Raw genomic sequence first — 19951 nt, forward strand, 5'->3', positions numbered from 1 at the left:
GGCTATTCATGTGTCACCAGTACCTACAGATGGCAGAGGGAGAAGCAGGCTCCACGCAGGGAGCCCGATGTGGGACTCGATCCCAGGTCTCCAGGATCATGCCCTGGGCCTATGGCAGGCGCTAAACCGCTGAGCCACCCAAGGATCCCTTAAGTTTTTATTTTTAAGTAATCTTTATAACCCAACATGAGTCTCAAATTCATGACCCTGAGATGGAGCCACATGTTCTACTGACTAAGCCGTCAGGTGCCCCAGAGTACGGTATAGTTTTAAATAAAATTTAGCAAGGCTGATGGGGAATCCTTGAGCCTAGATTGCCTGTCAGAGGAGTTGTGCATCTCTCAGGTTAGGGCCTGAGTTGGTATCCCTGCCATGCTGGGAAGGGTGGCCTCAATGCAAATGCAATGATAGATGTCAGCATATAGCAGATAGGACCTTCAGCCAGTATAATCCTTGTAGCTGGAGATCTGAGAGGTGCTTCTCATGGCCATCACGCTAGGGTTATAGTGTTGTTCCTGAACTACTCAAAGGAGACTATTCTGATTGTCAAGGCCAAAAAGATTCTCATTTCTTATAATCCACCAATAATACAAAAGCATTTTAATGTGTTTTATATTTCTGTCATGTTCTTTAACCTCAACAATAAATACATTCCATAAAAGAACCACCCTTGGGCCTTGTGTTGTGGTTGATGTCATTTAGGCACAGTCACATCATGGCCAAACTGTCAAAGGTTAATTGATATGACAAATGTTATTGATTACAGGTAGAAACTGTCAAACAGTGAAGAGTGCTGTTGAACTAGGAGCAGGGAGAAGAAATTATAGTCCAAAAAGATGGTAGATCTTAAGTGATGTTATCAATGTGGGGCTCAACTTTTTTATTGATATATTTGGTTAGAGCAGGGTCCTCCTGGTTCTAAAGTTCTGTGGATCTATGAAGTTTTTCTTGAACTGAGGTAATTTCCATCTTGGACTTCTAGGAAAGAATACTGACTGTTTATATTGTCCTTGAAAGTCAAGCAGATAGCATATGATCAACTGCTAAGATCAGCTCTGCACCCAGAGAGGTTAGAAAATGTTTAAAAGCTCCATTACTCTGAAGCCAGTTTTCTTGCCAGCTGATTCATTTGTGGAAAGGGTTTAATCTCAACTTTTGTGAGACTGGCAGTATAGCTTTAGTGAACAAAATAGCTTCCAAGAGCACCTGCCATCCGTTGAAAAAGGCTCTTCTATTTTCTTGAAGAGACAGATTACCTAAAGGGCAATTACAACCACTTCCCTGAATATATATACATACACACACACACACACACACACACACACACACACACACACACACACACATATATATACACACATACATGGGTATGTTTTTTTGGTTTGTCTAATAGGCCAAGAAATAAACTCAGGCCTGATGTCCTGGACTTTGTCAGGCCAAATGATGAGTTTATATAACTACTATGATTTGGACCCATTTTACAGATTTTGGGTCAATTGTTAAGGTTGGCTTTCAAACTTTGCAGCACAATAGTTTCACCTAGGGAACTTAAAAACCATAATGCTGGGATCCCTGGGTGGCACAGCAGTTTAGCACCTGCCTTTGGCCCAGGGCATGATCCTGGAGACCCAGGATCGAATCCCACGTCGGGCTCCCAGTGCATGGAGCCTGCTTCTCCTTCTGCCTATGTCTCTGCCTCTCTCTTTCTCTCTGTGTGACTATCATAAATAAATAAAAAAAATTTAAAAAAAAAACCATAATGCTGGGTGATTAGGTGGCTCAGCAGGGTAAGCATCTGACTTTGGCTTGTGTCATGATCTCATCCTGGAGTTGGGTCCAAGTGGAGTCTGCTTATCCTTCTTCCTCTACCCCTCCCCCTGCTCAGGCTGTCTCTCTCACTTAAATGAATGAATGAATGAATGATGAATGAATGAATAAATAAATAAATAAATAAAATCTTTTTACAAAATTGTAATGCCAGTTTAGTCAGCCTCTGAAATGGAATCCAGACACCAGTGTTTTGTTTTTTTACTTCTCAAGTGATTCCAATGTGTAGTCAAACTTGAGGAGCAATGAATGATGTAGACTCTTACCTGAAAAATAGCAACATTATGATGTTGCTGGGACCTTGCTTAAAGTGCAGAATCTCAGGCCCTCTGTGAAATCCACAGAATCAGAATCTACCTGTTAATGAGATTCCCAAATGATTTGCATGTACATTAAAATCTGATAAGTGTCGTAGTAGGCCATGTTTCCCAAAGACTTGTTGTGTATGAGGCAGCTCTTCTCTGCTGGTTTTCAAAAAGAAGTTATTGAAACAAATAATCTTTTCAATGATTCATTGTCCAAATGGTCCCTGAATGTGAGTTTTATGAATTAGGTGGCAAATGTCAAACTTATTATATTCCTTGTTATCTCCCCTAACCTCTTTATTTGGAGAGCTTGCACATAACAGATTGAGAATTGTGTGCCTAAATTTGGACTGTTAACCTTTACCTAACATATATACAGCTTTCCTTAGGATTTCTACTTGCAAATGGCATGCATACGATATAGAACAAGGCCACCCACCAATAGTATTAGAGGCTGTAACAGTCATTTCCCTACCTGGCTAAACCTCAGAATCACTTTGGTTGCTTTATAAATATGTAAATTTCCAGACCTCACCCCTAGAGGTTCTGGTTTAGTTGGTATGTGGTGGGACCTGGGAATTTGAGTTTTAAAGAGCTTAACCAGTGACTCTGAGAGTTAGGGTTGTGAAACACTGATACAAAGTGGACCATAAATTAGGTCAGATCTGATTTTATTTTTTTTAATTTTTTAATTTTTAATTAATTAATTTTTTCAGATCTGGTTTTATTTTTTTTTTTTATTTATTTTTTTTTCAGATCTGGTTTTAAATCTTAGTCCTACCACTTAGTAGCTATATGATCTTCAAAATGTTACTTAACCTCTCTGAGCCTGTCTCTATTCATTTGCAGTGTTGAGATAGTTAAAGTGACATACTAAAGTGCCTAATATACGGAAATGCAAAGCAGTATTTTTACATGGGTCTTTGCCATCATGAAATACATATATATGTATGTATTATATATATAGGCTGATCACATGGGTAATCTGATTTAGTCCTTCAATGTCCAGATCTTTCCATGCCTACCTAATTTTATCCTCTCCCTTTGTCACCTTGAATTTGCACTAGTCCTGTTCAAGGCCTGGAGACCTCACAGCAGCTGGTGAATAAGGTGATGATGGCTTTATCGGGAATTGCTCAGCTTTACAGATATAATTTCAGTTGTCATCTTTGGTACTTCAAACACATTCACAGGTCATAATGCTTCTGGTTGTTTTACTTTCTGAAGCTGTCTGAATTACAATTGGTAGTCATCACTACAATGTATGACTACTTCCCTTCTTCTGTCTGCCATACACCATCCCCTTACGAGTCTGCCCTCTATGATGCTAAAGTGGAAAACATATCTGAAGGAATAAAGAGGAGTAAGAGAACCAGATTAAGAAGACACAGCACCTGAAATCTCAAGAAAGTTTACCAGGGGCTTCAATGTTAAGAAGGACTCTAGCTCTTTTTTGAAGTATTTTACTTGCTACAGGGAACTATATGGAGTAGGGGAAAAAGGTATTAATTTGAATCTATATACCCTTGGTGTTTGGGCTGTCAGTATCCAATACCAATTTTCTTGAAAATTTCACCCCTGCACCTTGTAATCCATATGCTTCCAGGGAAGTCCATTTTCTTCCTATTCCTCACTTTCAGGGGCAGCTATGTGCCTCAGGCCTAACTAAAGAGCATGATAACTTCCTCCCTGGCCATGATGACTGATTTGAGAATGGCACGTACTCTACGACAGTCCTATCAGACAGCAAACTTGGACTTCTTAGGTCCCTGGGGGAGCAGACACATGCTTTTCTACTGCATTGTGACAGAGTACATGTGGCAGCCATACATGTGGCATATCACAAAGATGGAGCTTTCTTAGAATAGTGCAATTTGATCACAGCTGAGTAGAGTATGTCTTGGTCACACTGCTTAAACAAGATTAGGTCTTGCTTGAAAACTATTTATTTGTTTGTTACTATTGTATTTATTTATTTGTTACTATTTGTTATTTGTTACTATTATAAATATTTATTTGTTACTATTATATTTATTTGTTACTATTATAAAGATAACTTCGGTTTTCCATTATCTGTTATTTGTAGTGATTAGCATTTTATATACAAACTTTTTCTCAACTTCTTTAAGAGGTATAGGTTATCTGAATTGAGGTGCTGAATGCCACCAAGTGACATAAAACACTTTCAAAAGCCAAATGTTCAGGTACAGGATGTGAAAAACATCCCTTAAAAGGCATGTGTGGAAAAACCAACACATGGGTAGTTACCAAGGAGAGATTTTTATTTTGGCTTAATTGAAGTATAATTTATAGAAAAAAGAAAAGGTCATTCTACCATCTTCCTAAAACCTTACTTTGGGTATTATTAAATTAACCTCTTAGCACAAACCACTAGCAAAGGATAAACATAATTTGGAGAGAACTAAAGTTAATTATGATGGAGATGGGGATAGGTTTAAAGAAAATGGCATATTTAACTTGAATTCTTAGGGGACATAGAGTGATTGTCTTCAAACACTTTTAAGACATGTATAGTAAACATTTGGTTTTTGGCTAGTCAGTATTACTTGATTTACAATAGCCATGTTATATATATTTGGTGACTCACTTATCCCTTCAAATTTATCTGAAAGTAGTACTGCCTCTAGACTATTAAATTGCAACAGCCGTTACATTCTCATTTTTGCTTAGGTCAGTTTGAGCTGGGTTTTCTGCCATTTGAAACTATGAGTTCTGATATCCTGATATCACATCTATAAAGGATAAGATCTTCGAGGTCCCTAAAGACAGCTCAAAATATTTAAACTTTAGGCTAGAAGTCTTCAGTTAAGTTGAAGGAACAAATTTCTAAGAATAAGGACTACCTGAAGATGAAAATATCACTTATGAAGATAATTCAAGCTCTAAGTTTTGATGGTTAATTGATAAAGGTGAGTGAACTCTGAGGTCTTTTTTTTAAATCCAAGACTATGAAATTATCTCTAAATATTTTTTTTAAATTTATTTATGATAGTCATACAGAGAGAAGGAGAGAGGCAGAGACACAGGCAGAGGGAGAAGCAGGCTCCATGCACCGGGAGCCCGATGTGGGATTCGATCCCGGGTCTCCAGGATCGCGCCCTGGGCCAAAGGCAGGCGCCAAACCGCTGCGCCACCCAGGGATCCCTCTAAATATTTTTAAATTTTAGGAAGGCAAGCGCAATTAGTGACAAAATTTAAAGTTATTATAAATATACTAATTTTAGTTCAGTATTTTATAGTTATATTTTTCATATGCTGATTTTATACTTTCTTGGTATTTATGACTTCTTATATATTGGTATAATATCTAGTGAATTTTAAAGTCACTTAATAAACTTTAAAGACTAAATATCTAAATAGAGGCTTATAGTTGTATTGTTGTTTTGATATCATAACTGTATTATATTGTGTGTGCCTTCCCTACTTGGGAACATAACGTCAATTAGAACATTAATCCCAATGGAGGAAGGTGACTTGCTGCAAAATAAAATATTTGCTACAAAATGTGACAAATGCTTATACTGATCAGTTAGGACTTCAGTCCTGAATTTCTGAAATACTTAAGTATCATTCCTTTCCTCATTCTTCCTTCTCGAATAAACAATGAAATGAGTAAAATAAACAAAAACAGCAGGGACTTAAGTAAAGCAAACTTTTAAAACATTTAATTTATGAAATACATTGCAGTATCCATGTATGTTTGATTATGCATAGAAAAAATATCTGGAAGGATACAAATTAAATTGTTAACAGGTTACCATGGGGGTGTAGAATTAGGGAAGGGCAAGGGGGTTCCCTTTTGCCTTTAAACTCATATGCATCTGTTATGTTTGAAGTTTTACAATGAGAATTCATTACTTTTATAATAATAATAGAAAAAAATTTTTTTTAGTAACAAGAAGTAAAAAAACACATAAAACATGTATACAGTAGTTTTAAGAGCTACATTAGAGGTATAGAGAATTAAAGCACATGGCACACATTTCCACTAATACTGTGGTGGTAAATATAATTGTGTAGTCTATAATCAAAGAAACCACATTAGAGAAGCTATTTTTAGCAACATCCCATTTAAAAATGTCCCCTGGGATAAGAGCCCTTAAACAGTGACCCTTCCAAGATGGTATTAATACTGAAAGTAGGGCTTAACTATTCCTGTAGGATCTATCGGAAAACATGTCATTCTGAAAATCTTAGACAAAAGAAAAAGCTTTACAGAAGTAACTCTGGAATACTAAAACAGTTAACCAAAGGCCAGAAATTGGGAGTATGAGAATGATCCAGTCCAGGCCTGAAACCAAACCATGGAAATTTTGGTAATCTAGGATGTAGGTTAGGAACATCTCTATTATCCATTTGTTTATCATTTCTCCCAATTTCTCAATTGACCTGCTTTCTATCTCAATGATTTTAACCTAAAAATACTGGAATTTTAATGGGAAGGAATAAAATTGATTTCATCTAGATTAGTTCAGGTTCATTCTTCCTGTTTTAAAAAAACCAGAGAAACTTACATGATTTTCCATTATTCTTTTTTTCCCCTCATAACTATTTCTAGCTATTTAATGAACATTTTGAGAGATACTTGTGATTTCTCATGGGTCGCTTAAATTCTGTATTTGAAGAAATCTTTTTTTTTTCCTATGCGTTTTTTTCCTCCCTTTTTTGAAGTCACCACAGATGACAAGCTTTTTATTGTTAAGAACTTTTTTCTTTCAACAAAGTGGATTCTTTAGGTTACTATCAGGTTGATGGTTAAATTCTCATCTAAGTCAGAACATCTATAACTGGAAGGGCCCATGTTTTGCAAGCTACCTAGTTAAGGGCTTAACTAATAGGATTTTGCATTCCTGAAAGATTTTCTTGACCTAGGTGTCAAAGGTTTATGCAGAATTATACTCACTGTGTAATATGGGAAATTTAACAATTTAATAGAAAATTATTATAAATAGTACAGATAAAGAGTATAAAGTCATAATGGCCATACCATTTTTAAAAGTTACAATAGCTGAAAGGTTTCTGTTTCTTAATGGGTTATATTAATTAAGAAAAAAGAAAACAGCAAAAGATTCATCATTGCATATATATAAAATATTTAGCATGATGCTTGGTATATAACCATTAAAAAAAAATGGCTCTGTAATGAACAACGGATTAAAATAAAAAAAATATAATGACCCAAAATGGAGAGAAAAACTTAGAACTAGTTTCCTAGAGTATGTATTTAAACAGAAAGTCGAAGCTCACAGAGAGCAGTAAGGAATTCTGCATTTTCTGGATCTACCTTTTGGGCCCTCTCATAGTATTCAGCAGCTTGCCTCTTTTCTCCTTCCAGCTTATAAACAAACCCTAGGGCACTTAAACTCTGCACATCTGAAGCATTGTGACCAAGTCTCTTGATAGCCAGTTTCTTCAGAGCACTTGCCAATTTGGTGCGTAGGGATGACCGGTCTTTGACCTTTAAGGCTTCTAAATAATGGTGGATAGCAGTACTTTCTGATTTTCGGTGAAATTCCTGAAAGCGGCCATAGTGATAGTGGATCTGATGTTTGTGATCATCAGTTATGTTCTCCAGACGAAGGGCTTTCTGGAAAACGTCTTCAGCATTGCTATACTGGCCTCCCTCAGCATACATGTTGGCCAGATCCGTGTAGGCAAATGCAAACATAGAGTCTCTTTCCACAGCTGCTCTGAAATGAAATATGGCAGATGTAATCAGCTCATCAACTTTCATTTTATCCTTTCCTTTAGGTCTGTTGCGTGTGGCCTTCTTGATTTGGATCATTTGTGCCCTATAGCAAAGTCCCATCTGGTGATGCAGAAAAGAAGAGGTTGGTGTCACTTCCAAGGCCTTTTTCAAAAGTTCCAGAGCTTTGTCCCAGGAATTTTTTCTCCTGTAGAACTTGGCTGCATAACGAAGGACATATGGTTGGGCTGATATCTGGTCCAGGATTTCTTCAATATACCTTTCCCCTTCAGCTTCTGCATGTACATCTTGAAGCTTTAGTGCCAGAAAAACTTTAATGTAGGAGTTATCTGGGTTCAGGGTAACAGCTTTCCTCAGAGGGCCCAGGGAAAAGCTCTTTATAGACCCCTCTCTGTCAGAATCATCCAGCCGATACACTGTGATGGCATAGCCAATGTTAAATTCTGGATTGTCGGGTTCCACTTCCAAAGCCTTCTCAAAAGCCGCTTTAGCCTTTTGGTAATACTTTCCTCCAAATTTCAAGAGTGCCCACCCTTTTTCACAGTCAATCTCAGGACGCTCCAACTTGTAGTTAGAAGGACTGGACAACTTCTTGCAAACATTCCCTATCTTGTCTATATACTTCTGAGATTCTTTGAGCTGGTCCATGTGATAATATACCCAGGCATAATTTCCCCAAGTGACCAAACTTCGTATTTCCTCTTTGTCTGAGTGTTCTCGCCGGATTATTTCTTCTGCGTGTTCCAGGCACTTTAGAGCATCTTTATTTTGGCCTTTTAGGTGTTTCACATAGGCCAATAGGTTATAAAGAGTGAGTCTGGATTTTGTGGTAAGAAATTCAAGCTGTTGCCCAATTGTATCTTCCACATCAAACAGATCAATGTCTTCCTTAAGTAAATTCCACGTAAAGTGACATTCTAACTCCAACAGAATGGCCTTCAAGGATTCCTTAGGAATTTCACTGTGAAAGACAAAATTCCCGTTAATTTTGAAGAAATGAAGGAAATAATCAATCTTTAAACCTTAAATACTGTTTTTTGCTTAACAACAATTCTACCTTTTATTTGATCTTACAGTTCAAACACTAGTCCCCTGTATCTTTATATAGGCTTCCTTGGTGTAGAATTAAATTCCAGAAATATTCTCATTATGTACTGCAAAAGCAGTTCTGAAGAGATGACAGGGTTTTCTATGTCGCAGGAATCTATTTCCTTTTGGCAGTCTTTAGCTCACCAGTGCCTTCAATTTTTACTGAAGGGAATTTTAAATGTTTTATTTACTTAACTTGAAAATTAAGAATAGTAAATATATACAGTCAATGCTTAATATAAAAATTCCATTCCTATATTATGAGTAGGAAGGGGGAGAAGAAGAGGTGAGAAATAAGAAAAAGAGTACACTAAAGGAGACACAGAAGCCACACCAATGTCATTTTTGCAGAGGAGAAAGAAAGGGAAGGAGAGAGGGATGAAGGAAAAGAAAGGAGGAAAGAGGAGAAGGAAACTCCATAGAGAGAAAAAGGACAGAAAAGGATAGTAACTGGTATACTAAGAGATGGGGAGAAGCATAAGTTTGAGATAGGTAAAAGGAGAGTAACAGATTTCCAGAAAGATGGGGGAAAGGCACAAGGAAATTAAGTAAGCTTATTAGATTCGATATAAGTGCCACATCTTTTCAACCTCTGGGGTTGTGGGCAACTATACTTATTATTACCTTAACATTGCTCTTAAAATTCACTTCACAAATATTTGTTGAGCTCCCTTTGTGCAAGGCACAGTATAATCTCTGCAGGGCACAATGGAAACACTACCTCTGAATCTACAAAGATAAAGGAGGAAGGAAGGACAAGGAAATGTTTATTCATTACTGAGGCCCTTTTATGTGCAAGATCTTCTAAATAACCCTGGGTATGTAACTGTGAACAAGACACAGCCCTGCTTATGCAGAGCTTTTAAGTAAACAATTATAATTCAGCATAAAGTTCCATGGAAGTGACCCAGGAAGTGTACATAGTCCAGTGCAGTGGACATCCGTGGTTTTTACCTGGTGAGGATCCTTTCTTTTGGTTTCCATTTCTGGAACATCTTCTCCCTCTACTCTTAGTCTATGTAATCTGAAATGGACTGTCTACTGTTTAGTCTGGGAAGGCACATGATATTCTGGCCATTCCCTGGTCCCAGTGATTTATTCAGAGATAGTCCAATTAAAATATATTTTTGTTGGGATCCCTGGGTGGCACAGCGGTTTAGTGCCTGCCTTTGGCCCAGGGCGCGATCCTGGAGACCTGGGATCGAATCCCATGTCGGGCTCCCGGTGCATGAAGCCTGCTTCTCCCTCTGCCTGTGTCTCCGCCTCTCTCTCTCTCTCTCTATCATAAATAATGAATAAAAATTAAAATAAAATATATTTTTGTTGAAATGGGACTTTGATGGAACTATCTCTCTTCCTTCCAAAGGTTCTATAAGCTTGGGTTTGCTGGTGGCCATCTTTCCAAAGTTGGCAAGAGTCACCCTGCCTGAGAAAGAATCTAATATAGAGGAAAGCAGAGCTTAGGAAGATAAACTGCTCATGACAGTGACTAAACAGTCTTGCCTGGATCACCCTGTCCACCCCTGCCCCTTCTATTTACTTAAGGAAATTACCCCCACACACACACCTTAAGCCACTCTAAATTAGGTTTCTACTGTCTGCAACTGACAAAATCCTAATTAACATTCTTGGTTTTATTTATTTGTTTTGCCAATAGCAATAGCATGGCACTCAAGAAGACATTCTTAGGAGCACCTGGGTGGCTCAGTCAGTTAAGTGTCTGTTCTTGGCTCAGGTCATGATCCCAGGGTCAGAGAATTGAGCCCTGAGTTTGGCTCCCTGCTCAGTGGGGAGCCTGCTTCTCCCTCCCCCTCTGCCCCCCCATGTTGCCTGTGTTCTCTCTCTTGTGTTCTCTCTCTCAAATAAATAAATACAATATTTTTAAAAAGGCTTTCTCAGTCTACGATTAACCATAATTAAGGAACGTACAGAAAAAAAAATTCCTTAAGGCTTCTCAAAAAGAGGAAAATGCCCTAATTGTGGGATGAACAGTATACAGGGCATGTGTGTATGAATGTGTATTTATTTCCCTTTCTGGTGCATACCGAACACCCCCCCCCTTGTATGTAAAATATAAATATATAGTCATATAAATGTTTATAGAACTATGTAACAGTGCCATCAAAATATTCATTGAGGGGAACCCTGGGTGGCGCAGCGGTTTAGCCCCTGCCTTTGGCCCAGGGCGCGATCCTGGAGACCCGGGATCGAATCCCACGTCGGGCTCCCGGTGCATGGAGCCTGCTTCTCCCTCTGCCTCTGTCTCTGCCTCTCTCTCTCTCTCTGTGTGACTATCATAAATAAATTTAAAAAAAATTTTTTTAAAAACCAAAATATTCATTGAGCACCTCATGTAATATATGCCATGGCATATGCTAGGTAATACTATAGTTGTAGTGGACAAGTTAGAAAATGGCTCTTTCTTCATGGCAATTCCATTCTGGGCGAGGAAAGAACTAAAGGAGTTGAGGCAAAACAAATATGTAAACAAATCAATATGAAAAGAAATGGGCAACATAATGCCAGATAGTAGTAAATGTTAAGAAGGAAAAAAAAATCAGAATAACGGGATTAAGGGTAGTGGCGGTTATGGGAGGGGGAGGGGTACGTTAGTTATAATTATGAAGGATCAACTTTTGTAGAAAGGGACAATTTGAAGTAAGAGCTCAGCAATGAAATGGAGGCAATCATAAAAGATCTGAGGGCAGAATGATCTAAGCCACTGCTTCTCAACCAGGGTGCTTTTGCCCCCTAGGGTATATTTGGTATGTCTAGAGATAATTTTGGTTGTCACCACTAGAGGAATGCTATGAGCACCTACTGGGTAAGGGCAGGGATGCTGCTAAATATCCTACAAAGCACAGCTCAGTACCAACAACAATGAATTATCCAGCCCAAAATGTCAATAATATTGAGACTGAGAAACCCTGAGACCAGTGAGTGCAAAGGCCTTGATCTGAGAACAAACAGAAGTGTTCAGGGGACAGAAGGAAGAAAAGTGTGGCTGAAGCATAGTAAAGAGGAATAGCAGAAGATGAGGTGTAGTACTAGGCAGGGACAGATGATGCAAGGTATGGTAGTCCATGATAAGGAACATAAATTTTACCCTAAATTTCGAGATGTCTAAAGCGAAGATGCCAAGTATGAAGTTGGATATTAATGAATAAACGACTGAGGAAACCACTGAAGGAAACTTTTTAAGTAGGAAAATGATAATGTTTGATATAGGTTTTAAAAAGAAATCCCTCTGTCTACTGTGAAGAGAATGGATAATGGAAGGTCAAGGGAGGAGGCTGGGAAACTGATAGGGAAGCTATCTATTCAACCAAGAATTACTGAGACGTACAATGTAGAGGGTACTATTCGAAGTGTAAGGATACACCAATGAACAAAACATAAAAAACACCCTGATTTCATGTAGCTTATATTCTAATAGGGCAGTCGGTGTGTCAAAAAAAGACCAAAAAATAAATAAAAATATATAGTATGTGAGATTGTAATAAAGAAAAAAATAAAGCAGAAAAGAGAAAAAAAATGAGAAGTTGGCAGGGGAGTCTGAGAAGTAGTTAAAATTTAAAGAGCATGACCAGAGGACATTTCCCTGAAAGAGACATAAAAGCAGCTGTTGAGGAAATTCAAGGAGAGATGATACAAGTTTACACTATAGTTCTAGTGGAGGGTTAGTCAGGACTGGATTGGTTATACATGAGACAGAGCTGACAGGTCTTTCTGATGGATTGGGTGTGGAGAGGGCCATAAGAGGGAATACCCCAGGATGATTCCTATGCGTTCGACTTCAGGAAATGGTAGATAAATCAAGAACACTATTTGGAAATGTTAATTTTGAGATGTCTAAAGCGAAGATGCCAAGTATGAAGTTGGATATTAATGAATAAACGACTGAGGATAAAAAGGAGTGAAGTTGGGATGCCTGGGTGGCTCAGCAGTTGAACTGGCACTGGCGTGATCCCAGAATCCAGGACTGAGTCCTGCATCAGGTTCCTTATGGGGCGTCTGTTTCTCCCTCTGCCTATGTCTCTGCCTCTGTGTGTGTGTGTCTTTCATGAATAAGTAAATTAAAAACAATTTTTTTTTTAAAAAAAGGAGTGAATTTAGAACTAAAGATATAAAATCAGGAGTCACTGACATGCAGATGAACTTTAAAACCACAAGATCTGGAATAAAATTACATAATGACTGAGCATAAACCGAGAAGAGGGTTTTCAACTAAGCTGTAAAACACTCCCAAGTTAAGCAGACTAGAAGGACCAGGAAAGGAGGCAAAAAACAAAAACAAAAACAACAACAACAACAACAACAAAAAAACAAACAAAAAAACACAACAATGAGGGAGCTGGAAAATTAAGAAACCGGGTATCAATGAAAGCCTAAGGAAGAAAATGTTTAAGAGAGATGAATATTCAATGTCTAAAATGATTCTAAGAGACTGAGTAATTGAGGACAGAGATTATTATTTTGTCAGGAGTAAAGCTGAGGAGGACCATGATAGGTGTTTCACTAGAAAGGTAGGGATGAAAACAGTACTGGAGTGGGTTGAGGGGATAATATTTGGTAAAGAAGTGGATATGGGGAATAGAGGCCACTCTTTCAAGAAATTTTACTAAAAGAAAGTAGAGAAATAGAGCTAGAATGTCAATTGGCATCTCAAATAAACATATGCAATCCAGAAATCTGGATTCCTTGAGCCTGTTCTTCCCTCAATCTTTTTTGGCACCTCTTAATTCCACAGGCCAACAAATCCAGGAGTAATCTGATTCCTCTTCTCTCAACCTCTCATCCAATCCAAATGGAAGTCCTGTTAATTCTACCACCCAGTTCCCATCCACTTTCCTCCAATTTCTACTGCTGTTTTACTAGTCTAAACCATAATTACTTTTCCTTTGAGCTGGGGTGAAAATCTGGTCTCCCAGCTTTGACTCTTGATCCCTTCGGAGTCCTACTATACTTCTGAAAATGTAAACCAGATGATGTCAGTCTCCTGCTTAAAATCTCCCACTGGCTTCCCAACACCCTTAGATATTAACCTAGCCCTTGCTGTGCCCTACAAGTTCCTAAAGAACTTGGCCTTATCTGTCCAAACTTTTCTCCTTCTACTCTTCTCATTCACTGTGTTTTGGACATACTGACTTTCCTTTCTCAAACATATCAAGTTTCAAGGACTTTTCTACCTGTTGTTTTTACTCGTGGAATATTCTGCTTCTAAATCTTTGCATGACTGTTTCTTTCCTGTAACTCAGGTCCAATATTCTCTACCCAGGCTACTCATAGCAGAAATATTTAAAATAGACCCTTCCATTCGAGGTCACTCTCTTAGCCCATTAATTATTTTATTTTCCTTGTAGCTCTTAACACTTTCTGAATTGTTTTAGTCAAATATCTATTGTTTATCTATTTCCCCCATTTAAATGTACGCCCCATAAGAACTGGGACCTTGTTCTGATTTTGTATTTTTCACTACTGTGCCCCCAGCACTGCGTTCCTGGAATCTATTATTGAGCTTCTGTTAACAGAAGCTCAATAAATAAACATTATTAGAATAATAGTTAATAGAAGCTCAATAAATAAACATTTGTTGAATGAATACAATCATATACTGGCAGTTTCTGCTATGTCCTAACCCAGGCTTAGCATAAAAAGTACTGGATTCCAGATTAGGGGATTCTTACTAGTTGTTTACCTCCTGCTAATGCCTCCCAACTCTCTCCCATTTCAGTCTTCCCTATCCCACTTGTCTTTATATCTTGGCATACTCTGTGCCTTCATGTTTGGATTCTGAAAATACGTTTTGGACTGTTTCCCATGGTCCTGACTGGGAAATCTGGTATGACTGTCCCTTTCTCTGGTATAACTGCACCAAACTCATGGGCAAGCCTGTCCAGATCCATGGCAAATGGGCTTATCATACATCTGCCCATTCAAAGAGTGAAATGAACATCTACTTCTGTTGTGAACTTTTATACCAGCCCAGCTCAAGGATGATGATGAGGGCTGCCTTAAATAATATGAATGTGGGTGTGAGATCTCAAGGGGATAGTGTGCCTTACCCAGGTTCTGTGGAATTTATGCACAACTGGATGCTGTGAGAAGTTTTACCTTTTAAACTTTGCTTAATTTTTAAACTCTGTCTCTGGGAAGCTGGCAGAGAGAAGCTACTGTATCTGAAGAGGCAATATTTATCTTTAGAAAATTTTGGTATTTTTGGCAGTTAGCTCCCCAAGTTGGGTCCACTCCCTTCCAGCCTATCTGCATACACATACAGTGCACCTACCCTTTCCTCCTCCTTTCTTCAGGCACACTTTTTTCAGGCACTTCCTACAAATGTGAGAGGTGAAGCCCGGATTACATTTCTTTTTCACTTAAAATAATAATAAACAACATTTGCAAATATTAAGCACTAAGCAATCAACTAAGCACAGTCCTAAGGCTTGGAGGTCATTAATTTGTACAGATAAGCAACAGACTCAGAGTTGAAGCAACTTTGCTTTGGATCACCCAACTAATAGGTGTTCAGAACAGGATTTAGAGGAAAGAGCCGCCTGCTTCAGGAGCCCGGGACCTTACCCTCTCATCCCTTAACTTACTAACTGCGGACGGTTCACCCAGCAGCAAAGGGCAGGGGGCCAGTCTCTGGGGACACAAGGCGGGTGAGAAAAAGGCCCCCCTCACACAAGGGCAGTAAAGGAGACCCCCTAAAGTAGCGGACTGGGCGGAATAAGGAGAATCTCAACGCGGTACAAAGGCCGCTCACAGGAAGGGAAGAACTCAGACCCAGGAATCTGAAAGGCAAAATGGCAGTAGCCGACCTAGGTGACAACTGCAGGGCTGCGGCCGAACCGTGTCGGCCCACGTCGGGGGAACGGCAGCTGCGGTCCCGGCGAGGGGGGCAGGCGACGCGCCTCAGGAAGCCCGTGCCACGTAGAGGCCGCCCGGAATGGCCCCCGGGGGCGGCGGCCAACCAAGCACGCTCGCCGCCTCCCAGAAGAGCGGCAGGGAGGGTGGGCTCCCGGGGCGCGTCGCCGGCACCCCCCACCCTATCCGCCGGCCCGACCGCCGACCGCCGAGCGCCGACGCCCGGCAGGGATGCGGCTCCGGGGAAGCGCGCGCTCCGCCACCCCCTCCGCCAGGCCCGGCCCCAAACGCCCGGACCGGGACAGCGCCCTCGACGAGCGCCCCAACCCGACGCCCCGCTGCGGGCGCGGGGGGCTCGGCCCCCTGAAGGGCCGCGGCACTGCGCGGGCGACGGCAAAAGAAAAACACGGGCTTGAAACAAAGGCCGACGCGGTCGGGGGCAGAAGCCGGGAAGCCTCACCTCATGGTGGCTGCGCGCTCCGAGCGGTCCCCTCGGGCTTTCTCCTCAGGACTGCGATCCCGGCCTGCGGAGCGGCGGGCGGGCGGGCGGGCGTGTGCGCGTGCGCGACCAGTGCGGGCGGGCGGCGCGCGCTTCCCGCGGGGCGTCTGCGGCGCGAGGCCTGGGGCCAGACGTCGGCTTTGTTACACGCAGGACCCGAGCGGGAAAAGGAAACTGGAAAGTGAATCTCATCTCGGACTAGGCGGAGTCCTGCTCCAGGAAACGGAAACTTCTGCGGGAGCGGAGTGGGTCCCCGGCCGCCGAGAAGCGGGGGGCGGACGCTTACGGAGCTTCGGGTGCTTCTGTGTGGAATTTGCCCTCAGGACTTTGGCCTGGGCTCTCACCCAACCTCGTTTCTTTATTTTATTTTTTTTTAAAAAGGAGGCTGTTATTTTTGTTGTAAAGGGTGACAGTGATGCTCTTTTCAGCTTTCTGCATCCTAAGCTGAAACTGAAGCCCTTGCATTTTAAAAGTTGATTGGTGTTGCCAAACAGCTTTGCGAAGAAGTTTACACATTTCTACTCCCAATTGTGTGAGACTGCTCGCCTTCTGTGCCCTTACCAACCATACTCACCATAGTAGGACTCTAGCAAACACGGGATTGGGCTTGGGAATCCAAGCAGAAAATACTAAATACCGATAACCCGAATTTTTGTTCCCCTTGGATTCAATCATTCATTCGTTCGACAACTTATATTGGACAACTGCTAAGAACCAGACCTTGCTCAAGGCACTGTCAATATAGTAATGATGAAAACAGAGGACCTACTCTCCAGGAGTTATCTTCCAGTATGGGAGATAAAAATAATAACAAATGAAACATTGTATGTCAAATGGTGCTATGGAGAAAAAGCGAAGAGAGGTTTGGAGTCAGGGTATTTCCTGCTAGTATAAATCTGCTGGTAATAGCTGGTTTCACCGAGAAAGTGGCAACTGAACAAAGATCTGAAGTGGGTGAAGGAATGAGCACTGCAGACATGGAGCTAGGGAAGAAAGTTCCAGGCATGGGAAACAGTAAGTGCAAACCCACTAAGGTGGAGCACACTTGCCCTGGATGGTATGGTTACAGTGGGAAGAGCAGGGGAAAGTCCTAGGAATTGAGATCAGAGAGGTAATGTGGTGGGCCTAAAGACTATTGTAATGTCTTTTTTTTTTTTTTAAGATTTTATTTATTTATTCATGAGAGACACACACACACACAGAGGCAGAGACACAGGCAGAGGGAAGAAGGAGGCTCCATGCAGGAAGCCTGACGTGGAACTCGATCCCAGGTCCCCAGGATCACACCCTGGGCTGAAGGTGGTGCTAAACCGCTGAGCCCCCCTGAGCCCCCTGCGCTGCCCTGTAATGTCTTTCTGAAGCAGGAAGCCATATTTTAGAAAAGGTACTGAATGGTTCATTATGGATAGAAAAATAAACACAGAGTTTCCTTCTTACTAAGGATTTAGAAAAATTTAATAGTGCTCCAGTAATTGAAAATATTTCCAGTGTGTTAATCATGTTTTTTCTTCCTTGTTCCTACTTCTTTCCCTTCCTTTCTCTTAGCTGTATCTGGGCCAAGAGATCACCTTTGCTTATTAAGGTTTAAATGGGTAGCAACTAAGCAATCAGAGATAAACATCAAAAGAAAAAGAGATCTTGGTTATCTACCTATATTGTTAAGAATTCAAAATCAGAAAGACAAAAACCATCTGTAAAAAAATTGAAAGAATATACACTTTCAGGATTGAAAGGAAACAAAGACCTGACTGTTGAGTGGGTGTTGAACATGTTAAAATTATTTGATGGAATTTATATATCAATATTTCTTTCCACAGAATGTTGGATTGGATGTGTTCTTGGGAGAATCAGTAGTGCATTGTCTTTTGTATTTATTCTTATCAAGACGTAAAACACAGCAACAAAAGAAATAGGGAAATAGAAAGTGAAACATGGCAACTGATCTAAAATCTGCCTGAGAAACTGAAATAGATGAAGGCAGGGTTTCCTGACCTTGGCAACTGTTGACATTTGGGCTGCATAATTCTATGCTGTAGAAAACTGTCTAGTGATCTTTAAGAAGCATCCTTATGTATATATACCCACTAGATGTCAGCAGCACCCTGCAGTTGTGATTTAAAAAAAAGTTATCTCCATAATTTGGCAAAAGCAACTTTTTTTTTGCTCAGAGGCACAAAATCCTCTCCTCTGTTATATCCCTCCCCCAAGAATCACTGCTGTAAATAATACCATCATGTATATAACTAATTTGTTCCAATTTGTCTTCAGAGCACAGCCTGAAAGACGTAGGAAGTGGACTTCAGTTCAGGTAGGAAAAGAATGATTGAATACAGATAAAGAGCAGTTGGGGATGGTACTGGAGTTCAGGAGGACACCTGCAGGAAAGGGTGGATATCAAAGGGAATGTCCCAGAAGGCCTACTCCCTTCAGCATAGGCCCTAGAGTAGAGTTGGCTGTATCACATTTGGCCTGGCTGGGGACAAGCTACAGAGCTGTGGACTCAGACTGAGAGTGATTTATTCAAGCTCGACAGGCTACAGCTAGGGGACCTGAGTCCCATTGTAATTCCAGCTTTCACAGCATCATAGGAATGGAGACATTGGTGGTTGGGGTGATCCCCAAAGAGCTGGAGTTTGCAGTGGTATATTGGCTGCAGTTAGGAAAGACTTGGGCCGGAGTACCTTAACAATAGTGAATGGCAGGCACTGTGGCTTGGCTTGATTGAGGAGTCCATGAGAGATGCCCCGTGGGCACTTGGAGAAATTCTTGAGTGGGGGTAACTTTAAGGACACAAATGAGGTTCTGTCAGTCATTTGCATGGGAGTAACAAGCCCATGAATTTCAGCTGTCAGTTTAAAGAGACCACTTGTTGGGCAGCCCCATGGCTCAGCGGTTTAGCGCCACCTTACAGCCAGAGACCACTTGTTGGGCAGCCCCATGGCTCAGCGGTTTAGCGCCACCTTACAGCCCAGGGTGTGATCCTGGGGACCTGGGATCAAGTCCCACATCAGGCTCCCTGCATGGAGCCTGCTTCTCCCTCTGCCTGTGTCTCTGCCTCTCTCTCTCTCTCTCTCCTTCTTGTCATTCTCTGTAAACATCCAAGCTGTCCCACACTTTAGAGCCCCAAGAAGTGCGGAGAACTCTCCCAGAGTAGGGAGGGATGGGATAGAGAGATGGGTTAGAAGACACTCTAGTAACCATAATCTCTGGAGATTGTTAAACAGGCCTCACATAAACACACCACATAATCCAGGGAAATAACTTTGCATCAATGAGCTCTGCTTTCTGGGTGCAAGTGATGTATAGCAATACCTGAGAAGAGTTGACTAACTGTCCAACAGATACTTACCTTTAATATCTCTCACTCTAGGACAGTTGGTAATGGTTAAACTCATTTTAGCGTCACACAGCCTGCTTCTCCAAACCAAGCACTTTAGAATATCATTCTTGTTAAATCTAACAAGTCTTTTGTTTTAGTGATAAACAAAAGTTGGGAAGTTGGCTTCTACCTGACTCTGATGCCTGCCCTTAATGATACAAAGTTTGCTTCCCTGCAATTTCTTTCCTGCAACAGATTACTTACCTTTATATCTCTCACTCTGGACAGTTGGTAATGGTTAAACTCATTTTAGC

General features: G+C 40.7%; 2 protein-coding genes across 3 annotated transcripts in view; one reads left to right on the forward strand and one right to left on the reverse strand.

Annotated features, from left to right (window-relative positions):
* The window catches only part of SLC16A12 (solute carrier family 16 member 12), a 95228-nt gene extending 87215 nt beyond the window's left edge, over positions 1-8013 (forward strand). The window contains exon 7 of one of the 2 annotated variants that reach the window (XM_041742473.1): positions 7905-8013. In XM_041742473.1, coding sequence (XP_041598407.1) covers positions 7905-7951 — 47 coding nt within the window. In that variant the 3' untranslated portion in view covers positions 7952-8013. The remainder of the gene's footprint in view (positions 1-7904) is intronic. The other variant, XM_041742475.1, reaches the window with a different exon arrangement.
* IFIT5 (interferon induced protein with tetratricopeptide repeats 5) lies at positions 5797-16600 on the reverse strand. The gene is made up of 2 exons (XM_041742477.1): positions 16280-16600; positions 5797-8821 (listed from the first exon to the last, which is right to left on the reverse strand). The coding sequence occupies exons 1-2, from the start codon at positions 16282-16284 to the stop codon at positions 7378-7380; spliced, it is 1449 nt and encodes a 482-aa protein (XP_041598411.1). The 5' UTR covers positions 16285-16600; the 3' UTR covers positions 5797-7377.
* Positions 16601-19951: the final 3351 nt, after the last annotated feature.

The sequence above is a fragment of the Vulpes lagopus genome, chromosome 2, assembly GCF_018345385.1.
Source record: "Vulpes lagopus strain Blue_001 chromosome 2, ASM1834538v1, whole genome shotgun sequence".
Classification (NCBI taxonomy): Eukaryota; Metazoa; Chordata; class Mammalia; order Carnivora; family Canidae; genus Vulpes; species Vulpes lagopus.